The sequence below is a fragment of the Penicillium verhagenii genome (genome assembly GCF_028828195.1).
Source record: "Penicillium verhagenii strain IBT 33310 chromosome Unknown utg000004l_segment0_segment0, whole genome shotgun sequence".
Lineage (NCBI taxonomy): Eukaryota > Fungi > Ascomycota > Eurotiomycetes > Eurotiales > Aspergillaceae > Penicillium > Penicillium verhagenii.
This window is the reverse complement of record NW_026643168.1, coordinates 1,089,793-1,102,148: the sequence shown is the minus strand read 5'-3', so window position 1 is coordinate 1,102,148 and position 12,356 is coordinate 1,089,793. Positions and strand designations below refer to the sequence as shown.

Below are 12,356 nucleotides of genomic sequence, written 5' to 3'. Positions count from 1 at the left end.
TTTCAAGCCAAGGTTGTGCCCAGTTGTCAGTATTAGTACTTATCTAGGGAACCATACAGTCCTAAACAATACGGAAATAAAACAAGACTGGTTTCAAAAGTTATATCTCACAACCCACAGGCTTGTATTCATATTGATGACTGCTACATGGCCGTTAGATGCTATATAATGGAATATGTAAAAAAAAAGCGTGAGTATGAAATGCCCAAAAAATGTGAGTGGAAAAAAAAGGAAAGCAGAAAAACCAAACCTCCAGGGCTATACTGAGTGCACTGGGGTGCGCTCTGGCTATGCTCGAGTGATAATGTTGAATATCAGGACCAGCCAAGTGACTCTTAAATCACCTCCAAAGGCTTTAAACCTGACATCGTAATTACATGTCAAATGCATCGCTGACGGCATCATGTCCGTCATACGGAATACCAAATCGGTGCAGCAGGTTGGCAGCGGCGGTTTCACCCGTCTTATACGCGCCATGCACACAGCCATTAGCCACCATGGTACAGTGCTCACCTGCAAACTGCAAGGCGCTGTCCTTGTGGTTTTCAAAGGCATCGATCAAAAGATCCGGGTCATCGCCGACCTTGTCGGCAGAGTAAGTCCCGTACCCGGCCAGCGGGTCCTGGGTCCAGTGTGTAGTTTCAACATCGACCAGGCGCGGGAGGGCTTTATAGGGCTCCGCACGGAGCAGTTTGAAGAGGGGTTCGAAGAAGCGGTAGATCTCCTTTTTGTCGGTCATCGCTTCGATGCGCTGCGTGAGGGGCTCGGCGATTTGGACACAGAGTTCCTTGCCACCGGTCATGATCCAGAGGTTGATGGTGACGGTGGCGTAGTTGAGGATGTTGTCCTTTTCCTGGATGGAGGAACTCATGCTGTTGGAGGATGAGACGGAAGAGCCGGAGGCGGTATCCAGTTCTTCGTCGGAGGGGGAGGGGTAGAAGATGAACTGGTCGTTGTCTTTGGGCCAGAAAACATCGGTGAATTCGAAAAAGACTTTGCCCAGGGCGCCGTAGCTGAATTTCGACATGCCCTCTTGGATGTCACTCGGCAAGGGCGGGTTGAAATCAATCAAGTTATGGTGATAAACGCCCAATGGGCAGGTCATCACCACGGCGTCACCTTCCAAGGTTCCAGCAACTCCGGTTGTAGCATCTTTGTATTGGATGCGCGTGGGCTTGGAGCCTTCGTCGTTCCATTCGACTTTCTCGACGTGATGGTTGAGTCGGATGATGCTGGGATCTTGGCGGAGGGATTGGGAGGTCCAATTCACAATGCGGTCGTAACCGCCTTTCATATACAGGTTTCGCTCGGTTATAAAGTAGGACAAGTGTTTCGACGAGGCCTCACGCGTACTAGTTCCGAGCCAAAGTTCCACCTCGCGAACGGCCTGGGGAGCCCAGATCCGCTCATCATCACTAATCAGCTGATGTTCGAGGACAAACTGGCGCACGAACTCATCGACGGGACGATCCTCAGCGTCCGGATGAGTTTCGTAGAACCATTCGCAGTAATCCGCGAATTCATCGGCGACTTTCTTCGCCTTGAATTGGGAACCGGCTCGGCCCTCTCGGGTAAAGTACAGCGGGGCACCGTCGTCATAATAATAGGGGATGTTTAGCCGAGGGATGAGTTTCACCAGACCATTCTGGGAAGTTTCGTGCATCCAGGCAGCACCTAGGGGATCGTTAGCCGGAACATTTTTCTTTGTTTCGCAATTGTCGCCTTCGCATTAAAACGAAACCTGGAAGGTCAGGGTCACCACCGGTTTTCATTGTAACCTCTTCGGAACCCTACCAATATCTCTAACGTGATCTCCGTTCCGGCTGGTCAAAATTCGGCCACCGATGCGATCGCGCGCTTCCAGCACGACGACCTCACATCCGTGACGCTGCAGAACGGCAGCGGCCCGAAGGCCCGAAATACCAGCCCCCACCACAATCACCTTCTTGGGCTCCGACCTTGCTGTGCGTGGTGCCTCATCGGGCGCAGACTCCACCAGAGTCGCGGCGTTGAGGCGCGCAGCCAGGTCGGAGCCACAATTACTTGGTTTTAAGGGACCATTGCTGGAGAGGGCAGAGGAGATGTGAAATTCTTGGGCCATTCTGAGTTGACAAGTTGACATTCGGCTGCTGAACAGCAAGTTGTGGAAAAAAAAGAGTTTGGAGGTTGAGAAATTGGAGGAGGAGAGAGGTGGCGAGGGGTACTTAACATTTTTAGCCCTGGGGGGGGGGAATGAGTTGGGTAATCCACGGTTACGAAATGTACTGGTATGGATACAGTATCCACGCCACATTAGAATCGAATTTCATAAAAATAAATAAAAATAAATTCTTTTTTATTCTCTTATTTTTGTTATTTTTTTCTAATCTCAGATTTATAAAATACAAGCTTCTAAAAAATTATATATCAATATATGTAATTCTGATAGTATCTTTTTGCCTGGTACTTGTTCATTGAGAGTCAGCTCTTACCGTTTACCGTTCAATATGCTTGATCTCTCCATTTCCGTATACTACGAACTATAAGGAGTAACTCCCAAGTCTACGTAAGCCACGACAAACCAAAGCAAACCAATCAAACCAATCAACCACATCAAAATCACTACGTAGCAAGAGACCAAAGTCCCCGCACCAACGAAAACACACATACAAAAAACCAAGGAAAATACCTGGACTAAATCCAAAGGGGTTATCGAATTACCCATAATAATCCAGAGTAAACGGCGCTTATCTCTACCCGCCCCTCTTTTCCGTACCAGGTTTTTCCTTTTTTTTTTTCCCGTAAAAAATAAAAAAAAATAAAAACCACAATAATAATTTTTTAATTTTTCCCTCAGAGTTTTTGTTTTATCTTTCCTACCTCTCACACCCGCATGAGCACGTCCCGTGCTAGTCATATTTAAGCAAGTCCTTGCGGATTGACAGAAGCGTTAAGCTTCTGTCCTTATCTCTCTAATCTCCAACCAGTGATCCAGTGATCCAGTGATCCCTCGGGACCGCCATAAGAAGAATCCGATGAACGTTGACTTAAATGCACCAACGTGGGCACCGACGGAGCTCAATACTCCAGTCGATCCTCAACTAGCGATGGAGGAAGAACCACCTTTGAACGGTACGGAACGCCTGGCCGACGCAAACGGGGAGATCACCTTGATTCCAACCCCGACCAACTCCCCCGATGATCCACTGAACTGGAGCACGTGGCGCCGCTATTGGCACGCGTTCCTGATCTTATTCATCGTCGCATTCACCGCCGCAACCTCCAACGATGCAGGCACCGCTGGAAATGGTATGAATGAACAGCTCGGCATCAGCTGGAATGACATCAATATTGCTGCTGGTGTCTTGTTTGTCGGAATCGGTTACTGTACTCTTCTCCTGAGTCCCGCCCCTTTCCTATACGGCCGTCGTATCTCCTACCTGCTCTGCTTGCTTTTCTCCATCATCGGATCGATCTGGTTCGCAAACGTCGAAACTGTCCAGGACAACATTTGGAATCAATTGTTCGTCGGCGCGTCGGAATCATGCGCCGAAGCTATGGCCCAGCTATCCCTGTCGGATCTCTTTTTCCAGCATAGCCGTGGTATGGTCTTGGGTCTCTACATTCTTGCGACCAGTATTGGAACATTCATGGGACCACTGGTCGCCGGTTTCATCACTGATAGCCCGGTGATGGGTTGGAGATGGGCTGGATGGCTTGGGGCCATTATCTCGGGATTCTTGGTCATCGTGTTCTACTTTGGACTGGAGGAGACCGCCTTTGATCGCAAGGCCGTCCTGCAGGGGTTGAACGTGCGCCCAGGGGGTGCTACCTCGCCCCAATTGACCTTGGATGAAAAGGACGACCGTCCCGCCAACGTCGAACCCATCCTCGTCAGCAGCGCCAGCGCCGAAGACATCGAGAGCGGTCAGAAGAAGGGGAAGACCTACTGGCAGCGCATCGCGCTGATCACTCCTTCGCCGACCATGATCGGTACCGGCTTTAAGCAGTACTACCTCCGCATCTGGCACACCCTGCGCATTTTCACTTTCCCTGCAGTTATCTACTCGGGACTGCAATGGGGCGCCCAGGATGCGTGGCTCACCTTTTATCTGACCATTGAAGAGGATAATTGGTACGAGGCTCCTTGGTACTACACCGATGCCGCGGTGGGCATTATGAACGTGCCTACCTTGATCGGAGCCTGCATCGGCTGTGTTTACGGTGGTTGGTTCTCCGATTACTTCGTGACTTGGACGGCCCGACGAAATGGTGGTATCTTCGAAGCGGAGCAGCGCCTGTGGCTCCTCTTCCCCGTTGCCTTCATCGGCCCAGCGGGTCTGATGTTGTTCGGTATTGGGTCCGACAAGGGCTGGGATTGGCCATGGCCCTACGTTGGACTGGGTTTCATTGGATTCGGTTGGGGTTGTGCAGGTGATCTCAGCATGGCCTATCTTCAGGACGCATACCCTGATATGGTTCTCGAGGGCATGGTGGGTGTGTCCGTGATCAATAATACGATCGGATGCATCTTCACTTTCTCCGCCCAATACTGGATCGACGCACAGAGTTTGACTCAGGTCTTTGTCGCCATTGGTGTGCTGAGCTTTGTATTCCTGATGACGACTGCCCCCATGATCTACTGGGGCAAGAAGTGCCGTCGCCTTACTCAAAAGCGATACGAGAACTTCCTCCGTATCCGCGACGGTCATCTCTAGCTCACTGGTCCTGTCGAGAGAGAGATTTCCCAAGCGCACTTGGTAAATACTACTACACTCACTGCATTTCTGCAGCTATTTAGCGACTTACTATCGCATCACATTCCGCTTCTCGCATCGCATTATGTATTCATAATTTTTCCTGTCTACGTTCCTGCGTGCTTTACATATTTCGTTGATCTGCACATCTTATGTTTATTTTCTTTGCTTTCTATCTACATCTACTGCATCTCGCATACATCTAGACTGAACAGCGCGGGCGATACCTCACCCGAATACCCATTTACTTTTCTTCTCCAAAACCATTCCTTTCCAATACCTCTAAACCCTCGTACATCAAACATCCACATCAAATAAAGTGCACAAGCTCCAGGGTCGATCCATGGCTAACCCCGAAGTCTGACCCTTTACCCCTCGTGAGATGACAGGATGAAACTCAAATCCCCATGCGTGGCAACGATAAGCAGGGAAACCCGGTCCAAGTATCCATTTCGGGCTCTTGGTCCGCTGGTGGAGAATTTCCGGATCTGGATCAAGCCAACGCTAAGCCTCTTCCCGAAAGGCTTAAGCCTTATCTCCCAATCCCCGCATGAAGGTCGCTTATAGATAACGCTCTAAACCGCAGTCATCGAAAAACGCCCCCTATCCCAACCCAGATTTAAGTCGCACCTAATGCATCTCATTCCGCCTGCCGTCCAAACCCTGCAAAATAGCATCCTTTCTCCGTAGATATCCTCCATAAACAATATCAAACCCTTTTGAAATCTAGTACTAGTACATAGCTTCGCAACCAATCCCAAGCCTTGCTCCAACCACGACATACATACTAATAAAGCCCATGCAACCTTCCCCGCCGATCCAATCCAATCACCCCGGCCCAACCCTCTCATCCGCATCCTTCTCCGCACCCAACCAAACCCGAAACAAATCCAGCTCCACACCATTGGATCCCGGCCTCCATACAGAGCACACACACTCGCCCCGCTACTCATCATCAACCTTCGCAACTCCCGACGATCCAGATCGCCGTTCGGCAGGACTCACCCTAAACATTAACAGCCCTAACAGGCATCTCCACCCGCATCCCAAAAGAATCAATACACCCCGTTACACGTTCCAGATACGGCCGTACGCGAGCTGGACCGGAGATAAACACGCGAAGGGCAAGTCCAATCTGCATGGACCTACCCTGTATGGAAAAGGAGGCACAACACAGTACAAGGCTACTCCGGGCTGCGGCTGAGATACCCCCGCAAGTACCGTACTCCGATACGTATTGGAGATTGCAGATTGATTAGGCTGGCGCTATCCTGGACGCGGAGTAGTACGTCACACGTCGTACATTGTGTGGTAGGTCGGGTTAATGCACCCCATATACCCTGTGCAGTGAGTCAGTACGGAGTACCTGGATGGCTGTTGGGTTGGGCTGGTCGGTGGCGGGTGCTAGTGAGGACAGGAGGCCGGGCTTATCTCGGTAAAATGGGGCGCGTGAGGTCATTAGGTCATTCATGCTTGTTCATGTGATTTGGGTTTATGTAAAGGGATATCTTGGCGGCTGGATAAGGATAAGATTAGATTAGTGTTTAGATTGAAAATCGGTCATGTCTTGGATTGATTTGGGCATTTGGCGTCGTTTCGCATTCGGGTTGGGCTGGCTGCTTTTTCGTATCCGTACACGTACATCCCGTATTCGACGGAAATTTGCCAAGAAGTTAGATGATCATCATTGCTTATGGCCATGGACGTAGAAGGTAGAGATCAGATCGGTGATGAAAAGGAAACTTTAGTCTTTGGTATTGTTATGATGGTGCTGCGTCTATACATTCTGATCTCGCTGGAAATGAAACACGGAGCGATGGGCTTCTTGGCAATGATTTCTTTGCACCGGTGAACGCAGACTCCAGCCGCGCTGCAGCTGGAAAGTCTTGATGTTCTCGGAATGGTCCTGAGTATACGCCCGAACCTGGTCCCACGGCGCAGACATGTACTTTCCACTCGCGGGGCTTTCGAGCACGATGGTGATCGATGATCTCGCAAGCTGGAAGCACCTTGCAAGAACAAAGTCCAGCTCTTCCATGGGAAGGAACTCCAACGCCGACTGGCAGAATATATGGTCCACCATTTCCGTTCGCCGTGCAAGGAAAGACTCCATGCGATCGTGGACCAGGTCGCCGTACACGCCTTCCTGCCGACATATACCCAGTCTCCTGCTTGAGAAATCGACGCCAGTCAGATGTGCAATGTGATTCCGCGGATCATCTCGCAAAGCACGGCCAACACTTCCCGTTCCGCAACCGAGATCAATCGCCGTCCCCGTGAACGGTGACAAGGCAGCGATATCCGCAATATCCTCTGCACCAGACCCCGGCACAGCTATGCCATCGAAAAGCGCCTCCAACTCCGCGAACCGAGCTCCGCGCGCGCCCGGATTCCGGAGAAAATAGTTCGTAATATACGTGTTGATCACAGCCCGATACGAGCCAGGAAACCCATGCTTGACATCCGTATCCTCAAGCTGCGAGCCAGTCGGATAGAAAAACACCGGCAACGGATCAACCTCAATAACATAAGCTCTACCATCCGTCCCAATCCGCATATCAACATCGCACCCCATACAATTCGTATACATCCTCTTAGTCGTGAACGCCTCCACCGCCGTATCCTGCAAATGCTTCCATAGTACCGGATCCGCCTCTTCAGAAAGCAACTCATACCCGGACTCCGCATCAAACTTCAACTCCAGCGTCAGGATCCGCGCCTCATCCCCAACCCGCTTATACCTCGCTCGCTGCGGAATCAGCGGCACAGCGCTCTCTCCCATCGCAATAACAACAACAGAGTACTCCTCGCCCCCGATAAACTCCTGCACGACGATATCCGTGCTACAGCGGCCCGCGCCCTCGCACGCATCAGCGTAGCTCTCCGCGTCCTCGTGACCGAGCGCAAGCGCGCGCTGGATCCGCACAGGACGCATCAGCCCGTTCAAACGCGCGATGCAGGCGCGCAGCTCGGCCTCGTCGCGGCACAGCGAATGCCGATCGATGAACATGCTCCCGTAGCTGGACGCCGGCTTGACGAAGAGCGGGAAGTGTTCTGTGCCCGGGACGAGCGGGCTGCGGGCGCGTTTCGCCTCGGCGAAGAAGTCCCATTTTGATTGTGAGCGCTCGGAGCTCTGGACGCCGGCGTGCGGCAGGTTGAGCGACTCGAAGTAGCGGATTGCGTCTATGCCGGCGAGGGAGTCGTCGTGTGTGCCCCAGAGGAAGTTGAGGTAGAAGTCGTGGTCCTCTGCGGTGGCTTGGTCGATTTGCTGCTTGGCGGTCTTTTTGTGGATTGTCTTGTGCGATATGCTGTGTTGGGTTGTGAAGATGGCTGGGTTCATGCATAGTTGCTGGGACTCGGAGTCGCCGACTGATGCTTGGAGCTCCTCGAAGCAGGATTGGAATACGCAGATTCTCATTGTGAGGTGGGAATGTGGGGGATATGCGGGTTTGATGTTATGTGTCAGGACTCAGGGGGGAGTTTTGAATTAAGAAGTGCTTGATTGATGGTTGGACACGCGACGGATGTCGCGTGCCCTTGAGACAAATACCCCCGCCTTGTCAGATCTGCATGAACGCCTTGAATAAGCGATCTTCAGCATTGTGCAGGATTGGTCATTGATAGCGCCGATTTTCCGTTCGTCGGTACCTTTATCGTACGGATCTTGCCATCTTGAGCCAAGATTCACACCGCCCCTGGTCTGAAAGGGCAAGTGATCGGATTATGATGGAGGAAGTGGATTGAAGTGGATACGAACCAAATCGCCGGCAGCACAACACAGCTGAGAACCGTGTTTATGACGTCGCACTACGGTACAGGTCACGCCAATTTTGACACATTCCATGTTTCACCCAAAATTATACTCTGCATTCTCTTCAGCCGCCTGAACCCTTGGAACGATATCTATATTCGACCTGTAGTATACCAGATGTATACATCATCACAAACACAACCGCCAACTACCATGCAAACTTGACCCTGTACTCCTCTCGCAAAAATATACACACAAAAACCTAGAACGCAAATATATATAAACAAATCCTATCCAAACCAGCCTACCCGCCACCTTCAAACAAAACACGGAAAAACCACCGTAGCCGTCGCAAAAGCCACAATCCCCTCCTCGCGCCCAACAAACCCATTCTTCTCATTAGTCCCCGCCTTAACAGAGACCCTCCCCCGATCCAACCCGACAATACCCGCCACAGCATCCCGCATCGCATCCCGATGCACACTAATCCTTGGCCGCTCACAAACAAAGCTCACATCACAATGCGTAATCGTACCACCAGCAGCCCTAACCAGGCCCGCAGCATGGCGCAAAAACATATCCGAAGACGCGCCCTTCCACCGCGGATCCTTATCCGAAAAATGGCTCCCAATATCCTCCGCCGCAATCGTACCCAGGAACGCGTTCGTCAGCGCGTGCAGACCGACATCAGCATCCGAGTGGCCCAGCAGCGTTGCGCTGTGCGCGATCTTGACGCCGCATAGGGTGATCTCGGTGCCTGGGACGAGCGAATGTGTGTCGTAACCGTGACCGACGCGGACGTCTGGGAGAGACGCGGTGCTAGCCAGGTGACTCTGGCTCTGGCTTAGATCGTTGGCTTTCAGGAAGCGTTCCGCCTCGTCGAAGTCAGCGCTGTAGGTTAATTTAACATTTTCAGATTCGCCGGGCACGATTCGAACAGGCAAGCCCATTTTCTCGAAAAGCGATGCATCGTCCGTGTAATTCATAGCCGCGGCCGCAGCCTGCTCGTGCAGATCCAGGATAACCCTTAGCTCGAAAGCCTGGGGCGTCTGGGCACGGAAGAGGCCGTCTCTAGGCACGGTGTCTGTAATGAAGCCATTCGCGTCTGCTTTTTTGAGGGTGTCAGCGACAGCAAGGCCGGGGATGACGCCGACGGACGGGTCGTGGAGGATAGAGTCCAGGACAGCATCGAGTAATCTGTGCGAGGCGAATGGACGTGCGGCGTCGTGGATGAAGACGTGTGATGGAGCTTCGGGTAGTGTTGATAGGAAGCGAAGACCTTCTAGGACGGAGGCGCCGCGCTCTGCGCCTCCGGTTGTGGAATGGATGTTTTCGTCGCGGTCGATGCAGGCTTCGAGGAGAGATGTGTCGTCTAGGTGGTGGACGATCACGATGGGACAATCTGGATTCCAGGTGCGGAATAGTTTCACGGTGCGGTTGATCACTGTGTCGCCCATTATGCGGCGGTATGCTTTTTGCGCGCCCTGTCCTGCGCGTGTGCCCCTCCCTGCTGCGGGGATCACGACTCCGACTGGTAGTTTTGTTTGTTGGGGCATGTTGAACATGGGGATCTAATGCGAATAAACAATGTTGGATAGGTGACTTGGCTGTGCGAGAAATAGTTAAAATGATGCGGGTGATGTAATGAGCGCGATCTCTGCAGATTGCCCCTCTACGATCTGCAGTTCGTTGAGATCGGCAAGGACCCGGCTAATGAGATTCAAGTCAATTTGACGTGTCGCGTGGTCCATTTCCCTTTCCGTTTTTCTTCACACCTTATTTCAATTCCACATCTTCCAAACTTCATTTATAAATGAACTTTCAAATCTCCAAGTTCAATCGAAGCCATCATGACTATCGCACCCTATCAAAAAATCACGCTACAAGTCCCCGCAAAGATCAACCCCCAGATCCGCGTGGGACCCTTACGCCAAGATGGATACCACGACATCACACTAGCTTACCAAGCTATATCCCTCTACGATAGCTTGACTATCACACATAACCCAGAAGGTCCAACCATGACCGTCACAGGCATGGACAGCGACCGAGTCCCAAACGACAGTCGCAATCTAGTGATAAAAGCCGCAGCCCTCCTAGCAAAGCAGGTGGGCGTCTCGCCACGACTACATTTCGAGCTTTCAAAAATGATCCCCTCCGAAGCGGGTCTTGGAGGCGGAAGTGCTGACGCGGCCGCGGCGCTGGTGGGGTGTAATCTGATGTGGGGAAGTACGCTCGACGACGACGAACTGATGGAGCTGGGGGCGCAGATCGGGGAAGACGTCCCGTTCTTCATTAATGGGATGATGGCGCTCGGTTTGGGTCATAAGCAGCCATTAATTCCGTTGGAGGTAGCGGATTATCCCTGGATATGGGTGTTGGCTGTTCCTACGCGCGGTCTGTCGACGAAGGGTGTTTTCCAGGAGTATGATAGTGATATGACTGGTTCTCTAGCTGAAGAGGAGGAGGCATATACTTGCCGCCGGAAAGGGTGTATTGATACTCCCTGGGGAACGACGCCACCCATGGAACTGTTGAGTTCGCTTGTGAATGATCTTGAAGTGCCTTCCTCGAGGTTGTTGCCTGATATTGGGGTTGCGCTGGAAGCTGGGAGGGCGTTTGGGGCAGCTGCAAGTTTGATGTGTGGTTCTGGGTCTACATGCGCTTTTTTGGCGAGGGATGAAGCGCACGCTGTTCGGCTGAGAACGGAACTACAGAAGATGGCGATCTTTCGAGAGGTGATGGTCGCCGCGGGTCCTGTTGAGGGGGTCAAAGTTATTGAGGCTAGTAGGTGATCGTCTAGTCCTAGTTCAAATCTTTTGCGACGGAATATATTCAGAGGTGACAGAACAGGGTGGTCGTTTCAGCACTTGAGCACTTTGGGTATCGGTTTCATTGAATCCGAGGGAACGGCTCCCACAACGAAAAAATACAATGCACGAGAGAGAGAATAAAAAAGATGGAAAGATCAAAAGATCAAAAGTCATGGCATGAACCTCACGTTCTGGGAATAATGATATTTTCAAAATCACCGCTGGTAATCACACACTCCTCAAGCCGGGGACCCTCGGCTCCTTTTAATCTTGAATCAAGCAAGAAAAGCACCAAGCTTAGCCTGATCTAAGATCTCCCCCTCGATCAACTTTCCAGTTGCCTTGACTTCGCCATCAACGCGCTCAAATCGTACCAGGGCAGGAACATTGTGAATATTCCAATCCGCGCGGTAGACGTTCTTGGGATCTCTCCATCTAAAGAAAATCAGCCTTGATTCCCAAAATCCAACTGCAAAACATCGCCAGCTCTTCAAAAAGCCACGAAAAAAAGGAAAAATAAACATCGTCATAACAAAACATACTCTGGCTTCTGCCCAACAGGGACAATAGCTACGGTGTGCGCATCCTCAGCCTCAAAAGCGGCGTTGATATGGGGCAACGCGGCGCGGACATCAGGACACCAAGGCTGGGAGGTGATGGGGTCATCAGAGGACACGAATGCAATAAAGAACTTGGGGTTGGGCCCCTCGGGCAATTCGAGAAGCCGGGCGTTGGCCGGTGGGGTGAATTCTCTTGTGATAGGCATGATGTGCAGGGCGGTCGGTAAGTTGAAGTCTGAGGTGCTGGAGGGAATGAGTGATGGGTGACGGGTGAAGCGGGCGGGAATTATGATATGATCCACGTATGGAGATGACGGGATCTGATAAGGTTCTTTGTCTATGGTGGTGATGATACCATCGCGGTGTTCGTTTGGCACGGGGTAAATTCTTTTCTCCCCACTTTTTTGGACGCGGCCGAATGGGCGCGGCTATTCGCGGTTATTTACTGCATGGGAAATTTGGGCGTAACAGGATGTTTATCAACGAAATTTCACAG

At 51.6% G+C, this 12,356-nt stretch overlaps 6 protein-coding genes across 6 annotated transcripts; 2 read left to right on the top strand and 4 right to left on the bottom strand.

The window, feature by feature from the left end:
* Positions 1–373: 373 nt before the first annotated feature.
* Positions 374–2,101, bottom strand: N7466_003339 (flavin monoamine oxidase family protein; the record flags this gene model as incomplete). Its single annotated transcript, XM_057162736.1, has 2 exons — positions 374–1,674; positions 1,795–2,101. 2 exons carry the CDS (start codon positions 2,099–2,101, stop codon positions 374–376), a joined length of 1,608 nt encoding a protein of 535 aa, XP_057023851.1.
* Positions 2,102–3,014: 913 nt separating this feature from the next.
* N7466_003338 (uncharacterized protein) lies at positions 3,015–4,697 on the top strand (the record flags this gene model as incomplete). Its single annotated transcript, XM_057162735.1, has 1 exon — positions 3,015–4,697. The coding sequence occupies one exon, from the start codon at positions 3,015–3,017 to the stop codon at positions 4,695–4,697; it is 1,683 nt and encodes a 560-aa protein (XP_057023850.1).
* A 1,816-nt stretch (positions 4,698–6,513) lies between these two features.
* Positions 6,514–8,154, bottom strand: N7466_003337 (uncharacterized protein; the record flags this gene model as incomplete). The annotated part of the gene is made up of 1 exon (XM_057162734.1): positions 6,514–8,154. One exon carries the CDS (start codon positions 8,152–8,154, stop codon positions 6,514–6,516), a length of 1,641 nt encoding a protein of 546 aa, XP_057023849.1.
* Positions 8,155–8,804: 650 nt separating this feature from the next.
* N7466_003336 (4-diphosphocytidyl-2C-methyl-D-erythritol synthase) lies at positions 8,805–10,043 on the bottom strand (the record flags this gene model as incomplete). The annotated part of the gene is made up of 1 exon (XM_057162733.1): positions 8,805–10,043. One exon carries the CDS (start codon positions 10,041–10,043, stop codon positions 8,805–8,807), a length of 1,239 nt encoding a protein of 412 aa, XP_057023848.1.
* Positions 10,044–10,337: 294 nt separating this feature from the next.
* Positions 10,338–11,282, top strand: N7466_003335 (Ribosomal protein S5 domain 2-type fold subgroup; the record flags this gene model as incomplete). The annotated part of the gene is made up of 1 exon (XM_057162732.1): positions 10,338–11,282. One exon carries the CDS (start codon positions 10,338–10,340, stop codon positions 11,280–11,282), a length of 945 nt encoding a protein of 314 aa, XP_057023847.1.
* A 293-nt stretch (positions 11,283–11,575) lies between these two features.
* Positions 11,576–12,066, bottom strand: N7466_003334 (uncharacterized protein; the record flags this gene model as incomplete). The annotated part of the gene is made up of 2 exons (XM_057162731.1): positions 11,576–11,735; positions 11,843–12,066. The coding sequence occupies 2 exons, from the start codon at positions 12,064–12,066 to the stop codon at positions 11,576–11,578; spliced, it is 384 nt and encodes a 127-aa protein (XP_057023846.1).
* Between the last annotated feature and the right edge of the window lie 290 nt (positions 12,067–12,356).